General features: G+C 33.1%; 4 protein-coding genes across 10 annotated transcripts in view; 2 read left to right on the top strand and 2 right to left on the bottom strand.

Moving 5' to 3' along the window:
• Positions 1 to 27,833, bottom strand: part of LOC141483164 (uncharacterized) — a 112,385-nt gene that overhangs the window by 46,360 nt on the left and 38,192 nt on the right. The window contains exon 2 of one of the 3 annotated variants that reach the window (XM_074177628.1): positions 22,496 to 23,253. The exons of 1 other annotated variant lie outside the window; for it this stretch is intronic. In XM_074177628.1, the coding sequence (XP_074033729.1) occupies positions 22,727 to 23,253 (527 nt within the window). In that variant the 3' untranslated portion in view covers positions 22,496 to 22,726. Of the gene's footprint in view, positions 1 to 22,495; positions 23,254 to 27,833 lie in introns of those variants that run through there. One more of the 3 variants, XR_012465942.1, reaches the window with a different exon arrangement.
• Positions 1 to 27,833, top strand: part of LOC141483160 (uncharacterized) — a 519,459-nt gene that overhangs the window by 490,293 nt on the left and 1,333 nt on the right. For 3 of the 4 annotated variants that reach the window (XM_074177606.1, XM_074177607.1, XM_074177609.1), the window contains exon 2: positions 5,705 to 6,290. The exons of the other annotated variant lie outside the window; for it this stretch is intronic. In XM_074177606.1, coding sequence (XP_074033707.1) covers positions 5,705 to 6,138 — 434 coding nt within the window. In that variant the 3' untranslated portion in view covers positions 6,139 to 6,290. Of the gene's footprint in view, positions 1 to 5,704; positions 6,291 to 27,833 lie in introns of those variants that run through there. 4 annotated transcript variants of the gene reach the window in all.
• Positions 17,325 to 21,914, bottom strand: LOC141479893 (uncharacterized). Of its 2 annotated transcripts, XM_074177646.1 has the most exons (3): positions 21,484 to 21,914; positions 18,862 to 19,012; positions 17,325 to 18,769 (listed from the first exon to the last, which is right to left on the bottom strand). In XM_074177646.1, the coding sequence occupies exons 2-3, from the start codon at positions 18,970 to 18,972 to the stop codon at positions 18,536 to 18,538; spliced, it is 345 nt and encodes a 114-aa protein (XP_074033747.1). In that variant the 5' UTR covers positions 18,973 to 19,012; positions 21,484 to 21,914; the 3' UTR covers positions 17,325 to 18,535. The 2 variants fall into 2 exon arrangements, with proteins under 2 accessions (XP_074033747.1, XP_074033746.1); XM_074177645.1 differs by having other exon boundaries at positions 18,862 to 21,914.
• LOC141483172 (uncharacterized) lies at positions 24,748 to 25,986 on the top strand (the record flags this gene model as incomplete). The annotated part of the gene is made up of 1 exon (XM_074177651.1): positions 24,748 to 25,986. A coding segment is annotated over one exon (819 nt), but the record flags the coding sequence as incomplete, so codon positions are not given.

Raw genomic sequence — 27,833 nt, 5'->3', positions numbered from 1 at the left:
CCACTTCATCAGGACATGTAGAAGATCCTTTGTCCAGTAAAACAGATTGTAATACAAACGACCAGCCCTACATTTCTCAAAAACCTGAGTTTGTAGATATCACCCCTAGCTTTGATAGCTCAATTCAGAATAAAATAAATCCTAAACCTGTATTAGAAACGCATAAGACATCTAGGTCTGGTCGTCGAATCAAGTCGCCTTGTCGGCTTAATTTGTAATGGGGGAGGATGTAATATAATGTGTTAAAACAGTTGTCACTGTTAGGCAACTTGTAATACATATGAGTTACTACAAGTTGGCAACACGGGACAATCATGGTTAACGCGGGTTATGTTGACAGGGCATGACTACAAACATGTGCTCATGATAACAATATCTAATGTTATATGTTATACAATAAACTACCAACGTTGAACGCTAGTTGTGTTATTTATAATCTTTTGGCCAGATTATACAACAACCAAATGCAATTACGTCTGAATGGTCCATGCACCAGACACTTCACGATTACATCACCTTGATTTCACTAAACCAACAAAAATAAGCAATTAATACGTCATAGTGGGGGAGGCCGAGAATCAGCTGTAAACATCTACTCTCACGGTTACGGTTCCTAAATATTGTAACTTTGGTTTTAGGGGCTAGTAAATTCCATTGTTGTAATCTAGACCCTAATAGTTCGGCATTCTCTTTGGACAAGTGGAGGTCCCGAACTAGGTCATTTAATTCAGGTTGTTCAATTAAATGGGGTGTTCTTCCTTCACTCTCTGGAAAATAAGGACCGTCTTTTTCTGGCACATCATAGGAACCTGCCTGGTCGTCATACATTTCCAAATCTTCCTCCCAATTTGCCGGAGGTGTTGGAACTGGTAAACCTTCTACATGAAGAACCGGCCTTCTTGCAGAAGGAATATCCGGATATACAATTTTGTGTTTGCTCTTTCTTGAAAAACCAGACACGTTTGTCATGCAAAAGAAGCAGTCGTTGTAATGATTTGTTGTTTCTCGCCAAATCGTTGGAACTGCAAAAGGCATAGAAGAGCGTTTGCCATTTAACCAATTATTTAGATTTTCTGCACAGGTTTGGCAACATACGTGAGGAGCCCAATCCCAATCTTGATCACCAACAACACATCTAAAATACTTATGATAAGCTACTTTGGTCGTTTGATTTATTGGCCGTTTCTGCGATTTAGGACTAAACTGACCACATATATAGCAAAAACTATCTGCAGGAATAACTCAGCCAAGTTTTTGTACTTTGGACATTTTTGTACTGTTGCGTACGTCGAGTTCAAATATGTGATACTGCGTTTACAGGAGTCAACTTATTTTATTCACAAAGATGGCAAAAATTAACAAAAAACTGCCTTTGGCATTAAAGTCGTAAATTGGCTGTAAACAAGTGTAATTGGAAAATGACATATTATTTTCCTCATACATTTTCCTACGGAATTTCAAATTCATTTGAGTTCAGGAATACCTTTATAGACTATTTCCCGACATTTTAGTGAAAATTTCATGAACGCATATCGATTATTAACAAGATATTCCAAAAAACAATTGAAAAACATATTATTTTCCTCATACATTTCTCTGCGGCACTTTCATTTGAATCTTGGAATATCTTTATATAGTATTTCTCGACATTTTAGTGAAAGTTTTGTGAACGCACATCGATTATTAACAGAGATATGATTATTAACAGAGATGACATATTATTTTCCACCCTCCTCGACGGCACTGCAAATTGATTTGATCTTGTACATGATATTTATGAATAATGTGCTATATTTCAGTGTAAAATTCATCAACGATCATCCACTATTAACGGAGATATAAGAAAAAATATGTCAAAAAATTTGATTTTTATTTTTTCCACCCTTCCTAACGGCACTGCAAATTGATTTGATGTTTTAATTGTTATCAATGAATTATTTTCTATTTTCCAGTGAAAAATTCATCAACGATCATCCAGTATTAACGGATATATAAGAAAAATATGTCAAATATTCTGTAAATTTTTTTTGAAGAAATTAACAGATATGTATAAATTAGAAATCTTTCATTTCTATTACATTTAGGGCACCCTTTGAATCTACTCAAACTACTATTTCCATAATATACATAATATACTTATACATTATAGTTGTATAAGTTTGAAAATGTCCGTATAGGAATAAACTGCAGTAATGTTAGTTACAAAAAAAGTGGTAAAAAACATTGAAAATTTCAATTCTCTTTTCTTCATTATGATTTCCTGCCACGTAGTAAAGGCTACATCCATCAATTTATTGGTTTCAATTTTATTAATAAGTTTTTGTTGCTAGGATATCCACACTGGAATGAACATTCCCATAATTTTTTTATGCTTTTTGATTCTTCTACCAGTTGATATTCTTCATTCCATCTCAATTGACAAAATCTTTTGGATCACATCTTTTCGGCTTTCTAAGAAAAGCTTATACTACTTGAAAACATTTTTCCGACTCAGAGTACAATCTCAGTATATGCCACTGTCAAAATTTCAAGTGTTTTTGAGCACTAAATTTTTTTACAGAAAATTTGATGAAGATTCTTTGATCAATTTTTTCCATAGCAGAAAATTGCCGAACATGCAAAACACTTGTAACTTTTTTTTTAAAGAACTTTATTCAAATAATGCAATCATGGTTACAATAAACATTTTAAATAGTAATTGAGATAGCAGCACTATCCAAAAAAATATTATCAAGATTCACTTGAGAATACATAATACAAATGTGAATAAAATAAAAAACTTGATAGTAATTAATACAGAGAATTAAATAGATGTAAGCCGTTCCTTTGTTGAGTATGTTAGTAAAAAAACTCTTATTTTATTCTTAAATATATTTAAATTAGGGCTATCTGTTATTTCCTTGGGAAGAGAATTATAAGTTTTCATGCATAGTGTAATGGGATTATTTAAGTCAATATTAGTACGTACAGGTTGTAAAAAGACATTATAATGGGTACGAGTATTATATTCGTGGAGCAGATTAACGAAAGTGAAATTTGTATTACATTTGACTTGTTCATGTATAACCTTGTATGCAAATTTACCTTGCTCGATTTCTAAAACATCCTGAATAGGCAGTATCTTGGTTATACTGTATAAAGTATCAGCTGAGGTTCTGTAGTCAAGCCTGAATAACATTTTCACGACTTTGTTTTGAAGTATTTTTACTTTTTTTGAATAATGTCTTTCCACATATACCCCATATAGGAATTAAATAGCTAAAAATTGATAAGAAATATGCACTGTACATTTGATGGAGTGAAGATGGGCATAAGTAGGTTCTACAACGATTTAGGGCACTAACCATTTGAATTACTTCTTTTCTACATGAGTGATATGGTTATTCCAGCATAGGTTTTCATCAACTATTAGTCCCAGATATTTGGTATTATGGACTCTCGTTATTTCTTTGCCTCCTATCTCCACTGTGATGTCCTGTTGTTTCATGTTTTTCTGAGAGATTATAAAAGTAGTCTTCTTTACATTGATCTGAAGTTTATTTTTTGCAAGCCATTTGTGATACCTTTCAAGGTCGGTTTTTACTAGTGTTTCGAGTTGTTTCAAGTCTTTACCTTTATATACAAGAACAGTATCATCTGCGAATTTAAAGTATCTACTTGACAGAACATGTAATGTATAGAGGAGGGGTCCAAAGATTGAGCCTTGGGGCACACCTGCTTTGGTAGTTTCAGTTTGGCTTGAAATGCCATTAACCATTGTGAATTGTTTGCGATCTAGAAGGTATGTTTTTAGTAGAGAGAGCATTTCCTCTTATTCCCATTTCTTCAATTTTTTCAAGTAATATAGAGAAATCAACAAAATGAAATGCTTTTCGTAAATCAACAAATACAGCAATAGTGTAGTATTTATCATCCAGTAAAGAAGCAATGTGGTTAATGAAGTCTATAGTTGCACTCAGGGCGCTACTATTTTCTTGGAATCCATATTGGTAATTGTCAAAGGCAACACATTTTTTCATGTAATTGATAATACATTTCTTTAAAATAACTTCTATTACTTTCGACAGAGTCGGAACTACTGTAATAGGTCTATAGTTATCAATGTTATTTGGTCCTGACTTGTGTATAGGTGTTACCTTGCTGACTTTTAGAATATCTGGAAATATACCTTGTTTAAAAGATTGATTTATTAATTTGACTAAAATAGGAAGATCATTAGTATTTATGTTATCATAACCAGGTGCTGCATTTTTATTCAACTTATATAATTCTTCCTGAACTTCTTGGGAGTTTGTATTGTATAGGTACATTGAACAATCACTTATGATTTCCTCAAACTCAGAAGATGGCGCTGTTTGTAGGTTTACACTATTCATTATTGATTTACCAATATCAACGAAATATTTGTTCATTTTTTCAGCTATATTTTTGGGATTATCAAGAATTTGTCCTTCAATTTCCAAATTAGTTATTTGATTACTTTGGTTATTGCCTGTATTGCTCCATTTCTTTTCAAAATATTCCTGTTTCAGTTTTTTGCGTTTTTTCTCTACAATATTTTTCTGTATTCGGAAATTCCTGAGTATATCCGGATTAAAAAGATGTTTTATTTTTTCTGAATATAATTTATCAGTTTTTTTATTAATTCTAGAAATTCCCTTGTAATCCAATCCTTACCTTCTTTATATTTTATTTCATATTGAGTTGTTGATTCTTTTTTACAAACATGTATGGCTGTCGATAGTTTTTCAAAGCCTCTCACCAACAAACTAAACAAGCTAAACAGCTGAAACTAAATCAGCTAAATCGCTGATCGAAGGTATGTACCCTGCGAAATTTGAACATTCACCTCATTTTTTAACTGACCTCGTATTTTCATTGTCATACATACTTTGTATATTGAAAAATGGTAAAATATTCACAAAGGTATCTTCCTCTGATCTGCATTCCTGTGAGGAGGGTACAACTGTTTATCCGTCTCGGTGAGTCCGGTTCTGGATTTGATGTATATGGTACCTTTAATAATTGTATATAAAAGGTTCTAAGTTAGTTGAAGATTCAGTTTCAATTATCTCCTGATGATGCTAATTTGTTTAGCGAAAAGCACGCGAAGAAAGCGTGCTTTAGTTATAGTATGTGAAAAAGGCTTTCATTCGATTAATTTTATGACATTGCAATTCTACCTATCAATCTAAATAGTGACATGATAATCAATTACAAAAAATATCCTCAGTAGTTATTATTAATTTCCCTTGAATTTTTTACTATTTATTTTTAAATTTCTAATTAAATTTTGAATTTTTCATTCATGAAACCTCAAGAAAGAAAAAATATTATGAATAAATATACTTTGATTCATTATTAATCTGTTTGATTGGTTTGGATTAAAATAGTTTGTTTAATTATATATTGGAATCTTTATGACCAGTAAATAGTTTGTGTATAAATATACATATCCTCATTTCATGGAAAGTTTAAATTTTTTAGTTTATATAAATTTATGGCCAGTTCAGATACATTACAGAACATTCAATAACTTTGTTTCATAAACTTTTTAGTGGTTATAAACTATTTGTATTGTAGAATCCCGAAAGGTTACTCCTTTTTGGGGGTTGAATCAACAGTCACTAAGTGAAAAATTAATATTTTTTTCAAGCAAACAATTTTGTATAAAATATCTATTTCATTAGTAATTTTTTCACAGATTCGGGGAACGTTTTTGTTGAAACAGAGAATGGAACAGTCATCGATAAGAAAGAAGAGAGTATCGAGAAGAAAGAAGAGAGCTTCAATGAAAAGAAGTCGTCAGCGTTATGTCAAAAGGAGTTTGGCATTGCAAAAGATCATATTGTGAAACCGTATCAGTGCAAAATCTGTTCGAAATCATTCATTTGGAAATGTCATTTAAAAATACATGAAAAAACTCATACAGGGGAGAAATCATTCCAATGTAAAATATGTCTAAAGTCATTTGTTGAAAGAGGTAATTTGAAAGCCCACGAAAGAATTCATATTGGTGAAAAACCATTTCAGTGCAAAATCTGCCTGAAGTTATTTATTCAAAATAGTAATTCGAAATCACATGAAAGAACTCATACTGGAAAAAAATCCAGTCTGCTCAAAGTCATTTTTTCGTAAGGCTAATTTGAAAATACATGAAAGAATCCATTCTGGTGAAAAGTCATTTCAGTGTAAAATCTGCTTGAAGTCATTCACTCGTAGTGATAATTTGAAAACACTTGAAAGAACTCATACTGGAAAAAAATCATTTCAGTGTAAAGTCTGCTCAAAGTCATTTTTTCGTAATGCTAATTTGAAAATACATGAAAGAATCCATTCTGGTGAAAAGCCATTTCAGTGTAAAAGCTGCTTGAAGTCATTTAATCAAAGTGGTAATTTGAAAACTCATGAAAAAACACCTTCATAATGCTTTTTTATGCAGAATGTATACTGAGAAAACACCATTTCAGTGTTAAATCTATTTAAAGACTTCAAAAACACATGAAAATCAGAAAAAATATTTCATTGTGCAAAGTTACCTTTTGATAATTTGTTTTTTGGTATCGAAAATGGAGAAGTTGATGAAATGAAAGTATTATCTCAAAATATAAAATTAACAATAATGTCTTAATTTTTTAATCCTTGGCAAAGTCCAGTATTAATACCGCTCTGTTCAACTGAGTACCAATTAAAATTATTCAATAGTAAGTACATTATGAACACAGAAGCAAATATAACTGAATAATTATACTTGAATTACACACATCAACAGATTGAATTGAAAGTGCTATATTTTTGGGAAAGGTTTTTGCCTACTTCTTCACCTTTATATAAAAAATCTGTTTTTCCGTTAATCAGCTGTCGCCCCCATACGAACGACAACTCTTAGAAGTTGAGAAACTTGTGCGAGCTTAAGGACTAATGAGGTCTTACCTTTTAACGTGTGATTTCTAACACATGTGGGAATCTTCCAAATAAAGGAAGAAAACAAATAATTTCGAAATGAACTCTTCAGAAAGATGTGCTGATCATGCAAATAAGTAACTTTCAGACACAAAACTGGAAGAAAAAAGCCCTCTCAAAACAACTACTCTCATATAAACATTGAATTACACAAAAAAAAACATTCGTCATGGAATCGAATCAGACATCAAAAGATTGCTATACAAATAGTTTATAAAATAGATGATATTTTACTCACATGGAACACTGTCGCCCCTCAATAGTGTACATCGATGTTTCGGAATAAGACACTTACCTTATTGCCTTTTCAGCACCATTCTCAAAAATTTATCTCTCCCTAAACATATACCCGTTTTAATTCAATTAAGAAATTTTTCTAATCACTTACAATATATCAAATTTGTGTTTCTTCAGGAACAATTTTCATAAATACTTGGAAGAAGATGTTTTTCCTAAATTATTTTTTTGTGAAAGTTTTGTGAAACTAAGTTCGTTCTTTTATTAAAATACTGTTCAAAGTTTTTTCAATAAATACTCATTACCTGTAATCGTAATTTGTAGACACCATCATTACCATCAGTTTTATGCAGTATGTTTCTTGTGGTATGCAAAAAAAATTCATGTCTTAATTTTAGTAATTTGTATGCATTTAATAAAAGTATTTAAAAAACAGCTTCTAGTTTGAATAAACATCAAGTTTGGGAACTTCAACCTAAGTTAAATATTTCAACTTGCGTGGAGAGTATGGAATACAATAGAGAACCCCAGTTATCCGGATCAATTGGAACTGACGTTGGTTCGGATAATTGAATTTGGCCAATAGAAAAGGCGTATTTGAAAGACAAAAACCCCCAAAAAGGTTTGAGTGACTACAAAAATGACTTATTGAAATCAAACTTGAACAAGACTTACTACAAATAATTACAGAAAGCAAGAACTTGGGTTTGTGGCTAGATGCTGATCTGAAATTTCACAAACATATAATAAATTCATTTTGTCATAGCTCGTACAGTATCTTACGTCAACTCTATCAAAGTTTGACGATATAATCTACTGGTGATAAAATTATCGAAGTGCTTCGACGCTCAATTCTTTAATTTTCGGACACTGATTTTTGAAACGTGCAGACCTGTGCCGCCTGCTACTGACTCAATTTTTGGTACATTTCGTCGATTTTCCCACGATAGGACTCTGCTGTGATGTTTTGGCCCGGTTCTAGTGAATCTCACAAGTCGCCGACCACCATACAGTAACCATGGTCTTTTTTTTGGTGGATTTTCGCTTTTGGGAAGTGCCTGGGTGGCTTATCGTTGTCCAACCACTGTCCTGAACGTCTCCTGTTGTCATGGAGGAACATCACACGTGACGATAAGGATAGTTTTTGTTGCGCAAAGGAAAGGAAAACAGACCTCGAAACGTGACACTTCAAGCTTTTTGACCTTTCCAATACGTTTTAAACCAAGGGTGGTCAACACCGCGGTCCACACTATGGCCCATGAAAGAATTTTAAATGGCCCGCGCAAGTAAGTGTTGAAATATGCACCAAATTAAAAAATTCCGTCAATTGCCTGCCCCAGTTCGAACTTGTTGAACTGCAAAATCACGAAACGTTAAAAAACCTTTTTGCCAACAAATTGTCTTCGAAAGCACAAAATTCTTCAGAAGATTTTGCAGATTTCTGGAAATTGGTACCATAATCAGAATTTTCAGCAATAACTGACCTGGCGTTACAGTTTTTAAGTAGTTTTGGATCAACATATATATGTTAAAAAGTATTTTCAGACCATAATTATGTTAAAAATAAATACCGCACATCCTCAACTGAGCAACATGTTTGTGACTTGTTACTATCAACATCGGATTTGTCGCCTAACATATGTAAATTATTAAAAGGCAAACAATGGCAGATATCACATTGATTATAACGACTTACCCTAGATTTAGATTTGAGAAGATACATACTCAAGTTTAATTTTCTTTCGTTATTTAGCTGCTAAATGTTAGCATAAGATACTCTTTGTTCATAATATTACCTAATAAACAAAAATTTAATTTCATTTTTTAATATTGGGTTTTTATTGCGCATATTAGCCCGACTGTTGAAAAGGTTGAATAGCCTTGTTTTAAACCATCAAAAACAGCATATGGGAGCTGACGCCCAGTTCTTAAGAGATCCCACGCACCGTTTGTGATGGATCAGTCTCCAGCAGAGTCTCCAAATCCTCGTCCTGGATAACTGTATCGACCATTTCGGGGCTCATCTTCGAGGCTAATATTTCTCCAACGAAATTTCGCAAACCAACATCGAACACTGCATTCACTAACACTATCATTGCCAAATGCCTGCTTTGGTTCAATTTAAATTCCTAGAGAAAAAATGGCTGAAAGAAGTTTGATATCATGTAGTAATAGGCTGAAAAGAGTCAAAAAATGCAAATTTGGAAAAAATGAACAGCATTTTTGTGTTCAAAATTGGTTTTATTCATCAACGTAATCTCCATCGAGAGTCACGCAATCATTCCAGCACCGCTCTAACATTTGAATACCACTTTTGAAGAACGATCCTTTTTTTTCACAAAATAGACCCCTCAGTTTCACCAATGAGCTCTTCATTCGAGCGAAATTTCTTACCGGTGAGCATTTTTTGAGGTCTCGTAACAGCCCGTAGTCCCTGGGAGCCAAATCTGCCGAATACGATGGATGTGGGAGCAATTCAAAGTTCAATTCATGTAGTTTTGCCATTGTTTTGATTGACTCGTGACACGATGCATTGTCTTAATGAAAAAACATTTTTTTTCTTTGTCATTTGCGGTCGTTTCTTTGCAATTTCGGCCTTCGACTCCTCTAATAACGCAATATAATATTCACTGTTATTGGTATTTCCATTCTCAAGATAGTCAATGAATATTAAGATAGTCAATGAATATTACACCACGCACATTCCAAAACACCAGCCGATTGTTGTGCTTTCGGGCACTTTGGAAGAGATACATCAGTTGCTCTCCACTCAGATGACGATTGTTTTGATTCCGGAGTGAAGTGTTATGTTTCATCCATTGTCACATATCGACGCAAAAAATTTCAGTTTGTAATGCTTAAACATGGCTAAACACTGCTCAGAATTATCAAGACGTTCTTGTTTTTGGTCGATTGTGAGCTCGCGCGGCACACACTTTGAACAGAGATTTCTCATACTCAAATGCTCATGCAATATGAAGCCAACACGTTCTTTTGATAGCTTTACATTTCAACTAACTCACGTAACTTTACTCCTCGATTATTCAAAACGATATTGTGGATTTTTTGTTTTCTGGTGTTACTGCCTCATTTGAACGTCCACTGCGTTCTGCATCATCGGTGTCTCTACGACCACGTTTGAAGTCGGCAAACCAACGTTTAATTGTTGTTTCTGATGGAACCGAGTCCTTATAACACTTTTCAAGCATTTGCTTCGCTTGAAGGGTATTTTTTACCATCAAGAAGCAGTGTAAAATTAAGAGCCCAATGGAGTGGCAGCGCCATATTGAACATTGCGAAAACACTTTGTTGAAGAAATGAGATGTTACATAAAAAAATATGTATAGGGAAAGTTATCGAAAATGTAACGAAGAATGTTGGAAAGTCAGGAAAAATGATTGAACCTTGCTTAGAATTACCGAATGATATAAAAAATATATATATGAAATTATAACGAAAACAATAGCCTGACTTCTCGTAAACAATCACGGGATGTTTTATTTTTTGTAAATGATTACCGAATGTGCCTTTTATAACTATATTTTTATATCATTCGCTAATTCTTGTCTCAGTTCAGTGATTTTATCATACTTTTCAACTCGGAAATCACACAACACACGAACAAATTTCCATTCAGAACTCCAATCAGTCATTACTCTATCTCTTCTGCCTTTATGAAATCACGCAAATTAAGGGAGAAAAATTAATGTATAGAAGACTCCAAAGGTACAAGCTATATGTGATGAATAGCATCCTTGATTAGTGAAAATATTTGTAGATTCGATACTTTATCATTGAAAAATAATGAAAACAATGTTTTAATGAAATTAGAAAAAAAATTGTATGTAACAAGATAGGATTTCATCTTTTGTAACTTGCGCTACTCGTGCTAGTTACACAAAATTAAACTTTTCGTAATTCTTTACATAAATAGCTATTCTAGAAGTATGGCTAAGAATAAAATGCATCAAATATACTAATTTTACAAACCTATTCCGATAAAAAAATAGAAATTTAATCTTTTTTCACAAAGCTACATTCTTTGGAATCATAAACTCAACTGCAAACAAGAGAAACCTAAAATAAGACTGCACATCATTTTCGTATTTTCGATCTCTGGCCCCGCCATTGAGAAACGAATGAAAACATAATAATCGGTTGTATATGAACCCTTGTCTTTGACTTCACCAGCGCAGCGTTCCAAAGTGATGAACAGGCAAATGTGGGCATTCAATAAGAAATGCTGAACTTTATTCTCGTCGCACTTTTTCAAGTGCTTACTTCCAATACCCGCCAGCAGGGACGTGCGTCTTTAATTAATTTGGCTAGAGAGAGCAAAGAAAGAACAGAGATGAAAATATCGTTGACAAATAATATGTTAGTTACATGCTCCCACGGCCTCTTAACAATTTAGTTCATCACAAATATATTAAGTATCATAATGACAACGTATATCAATCAACAATATTATTTTTCTTAGTGTAGTTCTTAGTGTACATATTTTAATCACGACCTGTGCTATTTTTCTCAGTGTGTCAATTAGTAACTCTGTCAGTTCTGTGACGTATTTCCTCTGAATTTTTGTACAACCAACATCAAAGGTACCGACAAAGTATTCACCCCTTGGTATTGGTGTACTCTTTGGTTTAATCGGTGACCATTGAAACAGTTGACAGGTGACACTTTGGCATTTTGTTGTCATGCCGAGGTTTTTATTTTTTTCGGGTTTGAAGGTCGTGGATTTTTGGAATTTCTTCCTTATTATTTGTAGTTCTAATTTATCTTGTAGAAAGTTCACCAAGGACGCGAAATTAATACTGAAATCTGTTAAAATTAGTGGCAACGTGTGATAGTTTTCTTCTGATTCTTCAGAGCCTACTCGACCGTAAATGTGTACTCGCATCTCTCTCTCGCCTTTACAGTAATAATAGAAACTTCACTCTCTCTCTCTTTCTATCTTCACTAACTTTTAAGGTTGGTTCTGGTTCTACGAAATTCAGGTTCTAGGACGTTAGGATCATGCGCAGTTTATATAGAGCGTTCTGGTTTATTGAGAATAATTTCTGATTGTTCTGTTTCTGTTCTGGTTTCGACTGCGAAACGATCCTAAGCTGCCTTGAACCGTCCCGAATCGTTCTTGCTCTAAGACTGAACTGTTGGGAACTATTCCCGTTGCTCATGCGCATTTAGGCGGAAGTTTGTTTGGGCTATATGTTTTTTCATTTATCTGATTTAAATAATTGATGATTGAGGTTAGATAACACAACACAACAAAGTTTTTGTTTCGGGGTTGAAATTAGATGATTTTAATGTATTTCCACGTATTAAAACCGAAAGTGACCATAAAAATTATATATTAGCTCTTGTTTTCAAGATATAGTATCATTATATTATATATATGTATATTGAGGTCAAGACTACAACAGTGGAATCTTCTAAAACATGATGTGAAAATATCTCAGTACAGACAGCGTCAAAAAGATTTGCTTCCTTTTTTTGAGAAAAAAGAAAACCTCGTAGTTTGTTCTGATGTTAATGGTTTGATGGACTGCTTGAATTTGGATCACACTCCATCTGAATGGAGACTGTTTATAGACTCTTCAAAACTAAGCTTAAAAGCTGTACTTCTGCATAATGGAAATCAGCTACCCTCTATTCCTATAGGTCATGCAGTTCACATGAAGGAAACGTATATAAATATGAAAACACTTCTCCAATCAATCAAATATGAACAACACAAGTGGCACATCTGTGGTGATCTGAAAGTCATTGCTATACTCCTAGGAATGCAATTAGGGTTCACCAAGTACTGTTGTTTTTTGTGTCTGTGGGACAGTCGGGATAGAAAATCTCACTATAAAAAAATTAACTGGCCTACACGAGACCTAAACCCTAATGAGAAAAATGTAGTTTACGAGCCTCTTGTAGATCCTACGGATGTTCTCCTTCCCCCATTACATATTAAGTTGGGACTAATGAAAAACTTTGTGAAGGCCATGGACCAGGAAGGACAAGCTTTTAAGTACTTGAGAGCAAAGTTTCCCAGGTTGAGTGATGCTGAAGTCAAGGAAGGCATCTTTATTGGGCCTTAAATCCGTGAAATCGTAAATGATCCTGCTTTTGACATGATTTTAACAGGAAATGAAAAAAGAGCCTGGGAAGCCTTTAAGGGGGTTGTACATGGGTTTTTAGGTAACAAAAGAGATGATAACTTCACAGCATTGGTTAAAGAGCTTCTTCAAGCTTACCACCAACTTGGATGCAACAATTCATTTTCTTCACTCTCATCTTAATTTCTTCCCACAAAACTGTGGAGCTGTGAGTGACGAACATGGAGAAAGATTCCATCAAGACATTGCCTTAATGGAACAGAGATATCAGGGCCGTTGGAATGGAGCAATGCTTGCAGACTACTGCTGGTCTGTGTGTAGGGATGCTCCAGAAGTGTTTTATAAAAAAAAAGCTAAACGACAGCGATCTTACAATGAATCGGATGGACTTAATTGAAATTTGGTGGTACAAACTTCTTTTATTTGTCAAAACACTAAGAATGTTTTTTTTTATTAATTTTGTACTTAAAATATTCTAAAAGAAACATAACAATATTGTTTTATGTACTTTCACTTTTCACGTATAGTATAACTACTCTTTAAGATTAAGTACTGTGTATCTCAAAAACCAGAGCTAATAAAAATTTTTCATTGTTATTTTCGTTTTTATCACCCCAAAATTAGTAGAAATTGACTAATTTAGTGTAGGAAACATTCAAAAAATATTTTTTTGTTGTGTTGTGTAACATTTGGACTACAAGAATACGCTTCAGACATAATAAAATGGACATGATTAACAGTATTTTCTCGTCTTCATCTCTTCATATATGCGATAGGTGGCACAGTGGTCTCCTCAAAATACGTTCTGGTTTAACCAAGTTTCCGAGACTATTTCGGAGTGTTTGAGATTTTTTACTTGTACGCAGTTTCCAAACAGTTTCGGATATTAGAACCAGAACAAACTTATATCTTTCTCTCAACTTGTACAACATTTACTGACACCGAAATGTTCAAACAGTACACGTTTTGTAGATCTAACATAAGAAACTGTTTGGAAACTGCGCAAGACATGATGCGTACAAGCAAAAGATCTCAAACAGTCCGAAATAGTCTCGGACACTGGTGTAAACCAGAACTCATTTTGAGGAGACCACTGTGCCACCTATCGTATATGTAAAAGTTATATTATTAGGAGTGATTGATTTTTGAGAAAGGACGTTTTTGACTTTCTACTACTCCATATTGATACAAAAGAAAAAGTAGGAATCTTCCAAATAAAGGAAGGAAGCAATCAATTTTAAAAGTAGTAACTGTATACACGGATGTGTAGATCATGCAAAGAAGTAACTTTCAGACACAAACTGGAAAAAAAAAGCCTTCCTGAAACAGCTACTTTAATGTAAACATTGAAAAATTCTTTCGAAACAAATACTTTTATATGAACACGAAATTATACATAAAACACCTTTCTCTACTGAGTTTGTATTCCAAACATTCGTTATGTAGCGTATTCTTGTAGTCAGTTCAAATGCTACCTAACCTCAATCATCAATTATTTAAATCCTTAGACAAGAGAAGGGAGTCAGTCTCTTGTGTAAGTTTGAATCAAATAAATGAAAAAAACATCTTAGAAAATAGATCAAACAAATTTCCACATGAATGCGCATGAGCAAAGGGAACAGTTCTCAACAGTTCAGCCTCGAGAGCAAGAACGATTCGGGACGGTTCAAAACAGTTTAGGATCATTTCGCAGTCTAAACCAGAACAGAGGATTCATCAATCCTCGAAAAACCAGAACGCTCTATATCAACTGCGCATGAACAGGATGTCCTAGAATCTGAATTTCGTAGAACTAGAACAAACCTATTGGCACAGTATACTTATATATATTGGGTTGTTTCAAAAGTTATATCCTTTTTAATGTCATGTGGTTTTGTACCTCCATATCTCAATAAATATTAATAATACTGTGTCGTGGTATATACTGATCGATGGAGAATTTTGTACTCTAAACTGATGCTGTTTATTCTTTTTCCAAATTTTTTGACTTTTTTCAGCTTAGACGGTGTCGTTAACCGACTTTTAGTAAATTTTTCCCTACGATTTGGCAGTGATAGTGAGAATGAACGCACTGTTTGACGATGGTTTGCAAAAGTTTGTTAGTTAGAGATTTTTATCCTCGAAGATAATACCCGAAGTGGTTGACCTACAGTAATCCAGAACGAGGATTTGAGGATCCTGGTGAAGATTGACCCATCACAAACGGTACGTGGGATGGCGGAAGAACTGGGTGTCAGCCACCATACGGTTTTTTATGGTTTAAAATTTATTAAAAAGCTTGAAAAGTGTCACGTTTCGAGGTCTGTTCTTTGGTTTTGCGCAACAAAAAGAGCCCTTTTTTGGACAACAGGAGACGTTTAGAAAAACTCACCAAAAGAACTATGGTTACTGTATGTTTGTCAGCGGCTGGTGTGATTCAGTATAACTTTCTGCAACCGGGCCAAACCATCACAGTCTTTGTGGGGAAATGGACGAAATGCACCAAAAATTGCATCAGCAGCAGCCGGCACAAAAATCACCAAAAAATAATCGAAGTGAGCGTCGAAGTTCTGCCTCACCCAGACCTCTCGCCAACCATCTTTTCAAGCACTTCGATAATTTTCCCACCAGTATAATTTTCGCCACTCAGGACCAGGCAAAAACGGCCTTCTTCGACGTCATCGAATCCCGAACAGACATTTTTATGCTGACGGAATTATTTGGCAAAAGGGCACTGATTCAAATAACCCTCACGTTGATTAAATTGAATAAGTATTCACTGAAATATTACAGTTTGAAGTAAACTCATAAAAACGGACAAAACTTTTGAAACAAGCTAATATAATATATAAATAATTATTTTTAAAAGCGTGTCAACGCAAAAATCATTTTATCCTTTCTGATCAATATCCTCGCAACTTCATTAGCTCCGTAGGTTCTCAATTTTTTTTCAAAAACGGATACAGTAAGTTTTGCAATGCCACGCCTCATTTTCACTTTGCTGGAGTTTGACTTTTAATGTCTACAGTAACGAAATTGTATTTTTGTAGGACTATTGAAAAGCGTTCTCCTTCAGCTTGACTCTTTAAACTTTAGCCTGATGCATTATCTTACGATGGTGTTACAACTAGAGCTCTGTCTAATAGAAATATACAAGTTCCATCTTTTAACTATAAGTTGACGAGATACTGTTTTAATTATCTCGGTTAAAAATTGTACAATATTGTAGATGAATCAATTAGGGATATTAAGTTTCTCAATTCCTTCAAATCAAAAATAACTCCGTGGATCGTTGTGAATTCCAATCAGTTGTTGCAAGTGTTATATCCCAATACAATAAAAAGTTGTATTCACATATTCAAACTCACATACTTTATAATCAACTACTATCTAGTGACACATCTCTACCCCTCATCTTTTTTCTTAAATTCTGTCGCAAATAATTATGTCTGAGTATACCTACATAAGTAGTCCTGTATTGCGCGACACATAACACTCATAAACGTTGCACTAGAGACATATTTACATACACGAGCTTGCTCTGCAGTAATTTGTATTATTGTTTTGTAATACTTGTTTGTTCAGATTGTGTAATTACACACATCGTGGTGCCTTGTATTACTGTACACAGAAATTATATCTATATAAGTAAATTAAACTATGTCATATGTTCACATTTATTTATTGTATCATTATGGGAATAAAGACCTTATTATTATTTATTATATCTATGTATTTGAATGAAACAATAACATTCTATTCTATTATTCTAACAAGTGATGGCGCCATTTCTCTCTCGTGAAATAATATATGATTAAAAAATACTATATTAATAATTTTTTAGTCACTCAAACTTTTTCGACGTTTTTTTTAATATGCATTTTCTATTGGCCAAATTTAATTATTCTAATATTTGATTAACCGGACTAACGTCGGTTCCAATTGATTTGGATAACTGGGGTTGTCTACTGTACTCGGTATTCACCGCGTAAGATGAAATATTTGACTTAGGTTGATGTTTATTCAAACTAAAAGTTGTTTTTTAAATACTTATATTGAGAGCATACAAATTACTTAAATTAAGACATGAAATTTTGAAACAACCTAATATTATGTGAATATATATTTTTCGATGCGTGTCAATGCAAAAATCATTATATCCTTTTGAGTCAATATCCTTTAGTGTTCATTAATTCCATTGATTCTCATTTTTTTTTAAAACGGATACAATGAGTTTTGCAATAACACGTCTCATTCTCACTTCACTGTGGCGTTCGCCTTCAGCTTGACTCGACAAACTTTACTCTAAAGGTGGCTACACACACAACTGCAAGCTTGTCCAGCATGCTTGTTCAATCATTTTGTACAAGTATGCACAATTTGCCTTTGGCACCACACATATAAGCATGCTTGATCAAAATAGAAGTAGTGTTGTGAAGAAAAGAAAATCACGAATAAAGAAGCGTGGGGTGTGGTGCAAAGAATGGTTGATGAAAAGGAAAACCTATTCTCACATTAACTTACTAAGTGAGCTGAAAATATATCCGCGTGACTGGCACAATTATCTTAGAATTGATGAAGAAACATATTTAAACCTGTTGTCTCTAGTATCACCTTTGATTAAAAAGCAGGATACGACTATGAGAGAAGCCATAACACCACATGAAAGATTGACAGCAACATTGCGATTTATTGCGACTGGAAGGAGTTATGAAGACCTGAAGTATTCAACTATTATTTCACCGCAAGCATTAAGTTATATAGTTCCTGAAACATGCCATGTCATTTACAAGGTGCTAAGAAGCAGGTATTTGAAGGTGAGTAATAGAATTATTTTAACTCAGTTATTTATTAATATTTCAACGAAGAGACATACAAAAAGTAGGTACATGTTGTATATAATAAACTGTTACAAAATAACATTAGACATCACTAAAATTTGAAATATAGGACGTGATAGACTGATTGGAATTGTCATTGGTGGTTACTGGAGAAAGCGTTTCATAATGTACATGAGATTGAGGGAAGGTTGAAGGGAAATTGGAGTAATTAGTATTGAAATTTTGAGTTGGAGAACAATCTATAAATGTATTGTTAGTTTCACAACGAATACCATGGGACGGAGTGAACTGACCCATTTCTGCCATGAATAATGTGTCGTTAATTATTTTTTCTGCTAACAATCTCTGACGATTATTTGTCACGTCTATCATTTTCAGAGCGAAGTTTTTCCCAAAAATATCATATTATCTATCTCCTTTTATCTTAGATTTTTTAAAATGAGATTCAATTGCTTCTAACACAGTATCACATTTGTCATTTTTGCGTTTAGGTGGTCGGGATATGGTGCTTTTTCTTGGGGTAGATTGTGTGGCCTCATTTGTTTGACTATCAGTATCATGTGTAGTTGACTCATCATCCTGAATCGGTAGATCTAAATTTTCTTGAGAATTTTCATCTGATTGGGCTTCAATTTCTTCCTGAAAATAATATTTAGCAAATACATAAAATCTACTATAAGATATAGACTTATATTATATTTATACTACTTATATTTATAAAAAAAAGTCACCTCTGTCTCATTCAAGTTAGGTACTGATTTTCTAGGTGTTTCTTGATTTCGTATAAAGTGAAACAGGTGGTAGTACCAAGGTGTGGGCTCATAACGTTCATCTGTACCCATTCCAGAGTGATCCGCATCTTCAACTTTTTCCTTTTCTCTTCTATAATTAGTGCGGAAGGAGTTTATCTTTTTAACAACTGTATTTTTATCAGCATTAGCATCAATTAACTTATATTTTTCTACTAAAATATTGTATGCTGCATCTCTCTTTGCTTTGTTATGATAATCTTTTGATTTAACGTGCCAAAGACATGAATGATCACTACTCATGACGAAAACTCAACTACTACCTACATACAACCAGTCACGATAATTACAACACAACACAATGGACGCCTACGCCAACTTGTGCAAACTTGAAAGTCTTGGGTACACACGTACCGTTTTGCTTGCGCAAGCGCGCCTAATTCAAGAATCCATAATTAAAATCAAATCAATCCTCAAGCTGCTTGTACAAAACTTGCACCACATTTCCCTACAGACATTCACTCGTGCTTGTACGAAATGATTGAACAAGCATGCTGGACAAGCTTGCAGGTGTGTGTGTAGCCACCTTAACGAATAATGGCGACATTTCTCTCTCGCTAAATAATATACCTACTAATAATTACTATATTGGTCATTTTTTTTAGTCACTCAAACCTTTTCGGGGTTTTTGCCTTTTCTATTGGCCAAAATTATTCGAATATTTGAATTATCCGGACTAACGTCGGTTCCAATTGATTTGGATAACTGGGGTTGTCTACTGTATTCCGTATTTCACCGCGTAAGATGAAATATTTGATTTAGGTTGATGTTTATTCAAACTTAAATTTGTTTTTTAAATATTTATATTAAGAGCATACAAATTATTAAAATTAAGACATGAAATTTTTATTTGCATACCATAAAAAACACATATTGCATAAAACTGATTGTAATTAATAGTGGTGTCTACTAATTATGATAACAGGAAACGGGTGTTTATTGGAAAAACTTCGAAGAGTATTTTAATAAAAGAACGAACTTGTTTTATTTATATTGAAGAAACTTCCAGAAAAAATAGGAATAGGAAAAACGTTTTTTCCAAGTATTTATGAAAATCTTTCCCTCACTATGAATTTTTTTGTGACGAGTAGATGTGTAACATCAACGTACTCGTTGTTTAGACTTGTTACTCCAACAGTTTTCGAAAAAATATTGAAATCAGGAATTACTAGAAGGGCTGAAAACTTCGTAGGTTAACAGCTAACACACAGATGGCGATACTAGTAGTGATTCCATACATATATAAAAGATGAAGGATTGGCCAAAGGCTATTGCTATCTTCCACCCGTCCCAAAAATTATACAGTGAGTGAAAGAAAATAATTATAAAAATAAACTTATATAGTTATTAACTATCAAAACAATGATAGAAAAAAAAATTAGATCATATAGTTGCTAATAACTCTTAATATTCTTAACATTATTTTGGTCAATTTAATAATTTCATTGCACTATCTTACATTGAATTTTAAATTAGCACTGATTTTTAGTTAACCCTAACCTTCAAAAGACGTGTACAAATTTTGCAGCTGCCGGACTTTTACTTTGTGGGATAAAACATGTTGAGTGAAGTAATTTTTGTTAGTTTGAAGAAAATGGATGACATGGATTTTCGTGGGTTAATAGAGCATTGCTATGTGGCGAAAAAAAATACTGTTGAAGCCAAGGCTCCGCTTGATAAACATTATTCGGACTTTACACCAGAAAAACCAACGGTAAGTTTAAACGAGGTGAAATGAGCACCGAGGACGATGCACACAGTGGACGACCCGGAGAAGCTGTTACCGACGAAAACATCAGAAAAGTCCATAAAATAATTATTTTTGATGAACTCAAAAAGTGAAGTTGATTGAAATAGGTGAGGCAGCTCAGAAGAAATCAAAGAAACGTGTTGGGACATATCGTGCATGAATATTCGGGTATGTGAAAGCTCTGTTCAAAGTAGGTGCCGCGCGAGCTGACAATCGACCAAAAACAACAATGAGATGATTATTCTGAGCAGTGTTCGAAGCTGTTACACCTGAAAACCCCGAAAAACGATCTTTATCTCAGTGGATTGCACGTGGTGAACCGACTCCAAAGCGTGCAAAGACGTAACAGTTGGCTGAAATGATTATGGCATCAGTATTTAGGGATGCGCATGATATTATATTCATTGCTATCTTAAATAGAGAAAAAACTATCAGCAGCGACTATTATCTATTATAGCTTATTGGAGAGTTTGAATGACGAAATAGTGGAAAATCGGCTCCGTTTGAAGAAAAAGAGAGTGCTGTTTCATCAAGACAATGCACCATGTCACGAATCAATGAAAGTTGTGGCAAAATTGCATGAATTAGGTTTCGAATTGCTTCAGCATCCATCGTATTCTTCAGATCTGGGCCACAGCAACTCGTTCTTGTTCTCAGACTTCAATCTTAATGTCGCCCTCGAAGGCAACTATATTGAATAATGAAATCAAATTTTATCATTTTTTTTTCTATGTTAGCCTACGAACATTTCAACCCAACTGTTATATGAATTAATGTGTGTAATTCAAATATACCTATTTAGTTATATTTGCTTTTGTTTATAATGTACAGTAGAATCTCACTAATCCGGCACTTCAATAGACAGATACGTCCAATAATCCGGCACCCTCTACCAGCACCTTCGTCACTCTTCTACGCGCTCCGTCGCCACGTCGTCGTCTAGCAGTCTAACCTCAAAACTTAACACGTTCACGTGCGTACGTATTTACCAGTTGTTTTGAAGTGAGAATAAGGTGTAGTTGAAAATATCAAGTAAACCGAAACACAAGATCTAATATGTTTTTCTCTATAATTCAGTAATCCGAACATTCCAATAATCTGGCACCCTCAGGTTTTCAATAGTGCCTGATTAGTGAGATTCTGCTGTACTTACTATTGAATAATTGTAAACTGTACTCAGTTTTCGAAGACTTCAAGTAGATTTAACATTGAAATGGTTTTTTCTCAGTATATGTTCTGCATGAAAAAGCATTATGAATGTGTTTTTTCATGAGTTTTCAAATTACTACTGTGACTAAATGACTTCAAGCAGAATTTACACTGAAATGATTTAATTCTAGTATGAGTTCTTTCATGTCTTTTCAAACTACCACTTTGATTGAATGACTTCAAGCAGGTTTTACATTGAAATGGCTTTTCACCAGTATGGATTCTTTCATGTATTTTCAAATCAGTACTATTAAGAAATGACTTCGAGCAGATTTTACACTGAAATGACTTTTTTCCAGTATGAATTTTTTCATGTCTTTTCAAATTACTACTCGTAAAAGACTTTAAGCAGATTTTACACTGGAATGGTTTTTTCCCAGTATGAGTTATTTCATGTGTTTTCAAATCATCACTACAAGTGAATGACTTCAAGCAGATTTTACACTGAAATGATTTTTTTCCAGTATGAGTTCTTTCATGTGATTTCAAACTACTCCTATGAATAAAAGACTTCAAGCAGATTTTACACTGAAATAGCTTTTCACCAATATGGATTCTTTCATGCATTTTCAAATTAGCACTATGAAGGAATGACTTCGAGCAGACTTCACACTGAAATGATTTTTTCCAGTATGACTTCTTTCATGTCTTTTCAAATTACTACTCGTAAAAGACTTTAAGCAGATTTTACACTGGAATGGTTTATTCCCAGTATGAATTCTTTCATGTATCTGCAAATGATCACTACGAGTGAATGACTTCAAGCAGATTTTACACTGAAATGACTTTTCACCAGTATGGATTCTTTCATGCATTTTTAAATTAGCACTATAAAAAATGACTTCGAGCAGACTTTACACTGAAATGATTTTTTCCAGTATGAATTCTTTCATGTTTTTTCAAATTACTAGTTTGAATAAATGACTTCAGACAGATTTTACACTGAAATGGTTTTTTCTCAGTATGTGTTCTTTCGTGAGATTTCAAACTACTACTATGACTAAAAGACTTCAAGCAGATTTTACACTGAAATGGCTTTTTACCAGTATGAATTCTTTCGTGGGCTTTCAAATTACCTCTTTCAACAAATGACTTTAGACATATTTTACATTGGAATGATTTCTCCCCTGTATGAGTTTTTTCATGTCTTTTTAAATGACATTTCCAAATGAATGATTTCGAACAGATTTTGCACTGATACGGTTTCACAATATGATCTTTTGCAATGCCAAACTCCTTTTGACATAACGCTGACGACTTCTTTTCATTGAAGCTCTCTTCTTTCTTCTCGATACTCTCTTCTTTCTTATCGATGACTGTTCCATTCTCTGTTTCAACAAAAACGTTCCCCGAATCTGTAAAAAAGTTACTAATGAAATAGATATTTTATACAAAATTGTTTGCTTGAAAAAAATATGAATTTTTCACTTAGTGACTGTTGATTCAACCCCCCAAAAAGGAGTAACCTTTCGGGATTCTACTATACAAATAGTTTATAACCACTAAAAAGTTTATGAAACAAAGTTATTGAATGTTCTGTAATGTATCTGAACTGGCCATAAATTTATATAAACTAAAAAATTTAAACTTTCCATGAAATGAGGATATGAATATTTATACACAAACTATTTACTGGTCATAAAGATTCCAATATATAATTAAACAAACTATTTTAATCCAAACCAATCAAACAGATTAATAATGAGTTAAAGTATATTTATTCATAATATTTTTTCTTTCTTGAGATTTCATGAATGAAAAATTCAAAATTTAATTAGAAATTTAAAAATAAATAGTAAAAAATTCAAGGGAAATTAATAATAACTACTGAGGATATTTTTTGTAATTGATTATCATGTCACTATTTAGATTGATAGGTAGAATTGCAATGTCATAAAATTAATCGAATGAAAGCCTTTTTCACATACTATAACTAAAGCACGCTTTCTTCTCGTGCTTTTCGCTAAACAAATTAGCATCATCAGGAGATAATTGAAACTGAATCTTCAACTAAATTAGAACCTGTTATATACCAATGGAGGTACACTCGTGTACCAATATAAATCACAGTTTCAGCTGTTTAGCATGTTTAGTTTTTTGGTGAGAGGCTTTGAAAAACTATCGACAGCCATACAGGTTTGTAAAAAAGAATCAACAACTCAATATGAAATAAAATATAAAGAAGGTATGGATTGGATTACAAGGGAATTTCTAGAATTAATTAAAAAACGTGATAAATTATATTCAGAAAAAATAAACCATCCTTTTAATCCAGATATACCGCAATTATCTCCTGATGATGCTAATTTGTTTAGCGAAAAGTGTTATAGTATGTGAAAAAGGCTTTCATTCCATTAATTTTATGACATTGCAATTCTACCTATCAATCTAAATAGTGACATGATAATCAATTACAAAAAATATCCTCAGTAGTTATTATTAATTTCCCTTGAATTTTTTACTATTTATTTTTAAATTTCTAATTAAATTTTGAATTTTTCATTCATGAAATCTCAAGAAAGAAAAAATATTATGAATAAATATACTTTAACTCATTATTAATCTGTTTGATTGGTTTGGATTAAAATAGTTTGTTTAATTATATATTGGAATCTTTATGACCAGTAAATAGTTTGTGTATAAATATACATATCCTCATTTCATGGAAAGTTTAAATTTTTTAGTTTATATAAATTTATGGTCAGTTCAGATACATTACAGAACATTCAATAACTTTGTTTCATAACCTTTTTAGTAGAATCCCGAAAGGTTACTCCTTTTTGGGGGGTTGAATCAACAGTCACTAAGTGAAAAATTCATATTTTTTTCAAGCAAACAATTTTGTATAAAATATCTATTTCATTAGTAACTTTTTCACAGATTCGGGGAACGTTTTTGTTGAAACAGAGAATGGAACAGTCATCGATAAGAAAGAAGAGAGCATCGAGAAGAAAGAAGAGAGCTTCAATGAAAAGGAGTCGTCAGCGTTATGTCAAAAAGAGTTTGGCATTGCAAAATATCATATTGTGAAACCGTATCAGTGCAAAATCTGCTCAAAATCATTCATTTGGAAATGTCATTTAAAAAGACATGAAAATACCCATACAGGGGAGAAATCATTCCAATGTAAAATATGTCTAAAGTCATTTGTTGAAAGAAGTAATTTGAAAGCCCACGAAAGAATTCATATTGGTAAAAAGCCCTTTCAGTGTAAAATCTGCTTGAAGTCTTTTAGTCATAGTAGTAGTTTGAAACTCCACGAAAGAACACATACTGAGACAAAACCATTTCAGTGTAAAATCTGTCTGAAGTCATTTATTCAAAATAGTAATTTGAAAAAACATAAAAGAATTCATACTGGAAAAAAATCATTTCAGTGTAAAGTCTGCTCGAAGTCATTTTTTCATAGTGCTGATTTGAAAATGCATGAAATAATCCATACTGGTGAAAAGCCATTTCAGTGTAGAATCTGCTTCAAGTCATTCACTCTTAGTGATAATTTGAAAACACATGAAATAACTCATACTGGGAAAAAACCATTCCAGTGTAAAATCTGCTTAAAGTCTTTTACGAGTAGTAATTTGAAAAGACATGAAAAAAATCATACTGGAAAAAATCGTTTCAGTGTAAAATCTGCTCGAAGTCATTTCTTCATAGTACTGATTTGAAAATACATGAAAGAATCCATACTGGTGAAAAGCCATTTCAATGTAAAACCTGCTTGAAGTCATTCAAAGTGGTAGTTTGAAAACACATGAAAGAACTCATACTGGAATTAAATCATTTCAGTGTAAAATCTGCTTGAAGTCATTTAGTCACAGTAGTAATTTGAAAACTCATGAAAAAACACATTCATAATGCTTTTTCATGCAGAACATATACTGAGAAAAAACCATTTCGGTGTTAAATCTACTTGAAGTCTTCGAAAACTGAGTACGGTTTACAATTATTCAATAGTAAGTACAGTAGAATCTCACTAATCAGGCACTATTGAAAACCTGAGGGTGCCGGATTATTGGAAAGTTCGGATTACTGGATTATAGAGAAAAACATATTAGATCTTATGTTTCGGTTTGCTTGATATTTTCAACTACCTATGTGAAGTTGGCTGCCAGACCCAGCTGCTAAATTTTCCGAACTCTACCGAACGACCAGTGGCGTGTATCCGTATTATCAGCGAAATGAATATTGTCGTATAGAAATATATAAAAACTCATAATTGATATTTGTTGCAGTAAATCGACTTGTACAGTAATTGAAATATGCATTATGCATGAAATTGTGGAATAACTTTTTTGATAACTTTTGCAAACAACTGCTCGAACGAAATATATTAGAAAATGTTTAAAGTGACCCAATCTAACCCTCCAGGTGAAAATTATTCCTTGTGAAATTATTCTACTTTCACAAGGAATAATTTTCACGTGGAGGGTTAGATTGGGTCACTATAAACACTTTCTACTATATTTCGTCCGAGCAGTCTTTTGCAAAAGTTATGAAAAAAATTTTTTTAGAAAATTTCTTTTTCGCAGTGTAAGACCCAGTAGAATAATTTCACAAGGAATAATTTTCACGTGGAGGGTTAGATTGGGTCACTATAAACACTTTCTACTATATTTCGTCCGAGCAGTCTTTTGCAAAAGTTATGAAAAAAATTTTTTTTGAAAATTTCTTTTTCGCAGTGTAAGACCCAGTAGAATAATTTCACAAGGAATAATTTTCACGTGGAGGGTTAGATTGGGTCACTATAAACACTTTCTACTATATTTCGTCCGAGCAGTCTTTTGCAGAAGTTATCAAAAAAAATTTTTTTGAAAATTTCTTTTTCGCAGTGTAAGACCCAGTAGAATAATTTCACAAGGAATAATTTTCACGTGGAGGGTTAGATTGGGTCACTATAAACACTTTCTACTATATTTCGTCCGAGCAGTTTTTTGCAAAAGTTATCAAAAAAATTGTTTTAGATAATTCCTTTTTCGCAGTGTAAGACCCAGTAGAATAATTTCACAAGGAATAATTTTCACGTGTAGGGTTAGATTGGGTCACTATAAACACTTTCTACTATATTTCGTCCGAGCAGTCTTTTGCAAAAGTTATGAAAAAAATTTTTTTGGAAAATTTCTTTTTCGCAGTGTAAGACCCAGTAGAATAATTTCACAAGGAATAATTTTCACGTGGAGGGTTAGATTGGGTCACTATAAACACTTTCTACTATATTTCGTCCGAGCAGTCTTTTGCAAAAGTTATGAAAAAAATTTTTTTAGAAAATTTCTTTTTCGCAGTGTAAGACCCAGTAGAATAATTTCACAAGGAATAATTTTCACGTGAAGGGTTAGATTGGGTCACTATAAACACTTTCTACTATATTTCGTCCGAGCAGTTTTTTGCAAAAGTTATCAAAAAAATTTTTTTAAAAAATTTCTTTTTCGCAGTGTAAGACCCAGTAGAATAATTTCACAAGGAATAATTTTCACGTGGAGGGTTAGATTGGGTCACTATAAACACTTTCTACTATATTTCGTCCGAGCAGTTTTTTGCAAAAGTTATCAAAAAATTTTTTTTTGAAAATTTCTTTTTCGCAGTGTAAGACCCAGTAGAATAATTTCACAAGGAATAATTTTCACGTGGAGGGTTAGATTGGGTCACTATAAACACTTTCTACTATATTTCGTCCGAGCAGTCTTTTGCAAAAGTTATCAAAAAAATTTTTTTAAAAAATTTCTTTTTCGCAGTGTAAGACCCAGTAGAATAATTTCACAAGGAATAATTTTCACGTGGAGGGTTAGATTGGGTCACTATAAACACTTTCTACTATATTTCGTCCGAGCAGTTTTTTGCAAAAGTTATCAAAAAAAATTTTTTTGAAAATTTCTTTTTCGCAGTGTAAGACCCAGTAGAATAATTTCACAAGGAATAATTTTCACGTGGAGGGTTA

This window comes from Leptinotarsa decemlineata, unplaced genomic scaffold (genome assembly GCF_025532065.1).
Source record: "Leptinotarsa decemlineata unplaced genomic scaffold, Ldec_3_MD MMD2_tig00003192_RagTag_RagTag, whole genome shotgun sequence".
Classification (NCBI taxonomy): Eukaryota; Metazoa; Arthropoda; class Insecta; order Coleoptera; family Chrysomelidae; genus Leptinotarsa; species Leptinotarsa decemlineata.
This window is presented reverse-complemented; position numbering and strand designations above follow the sequence as displayed.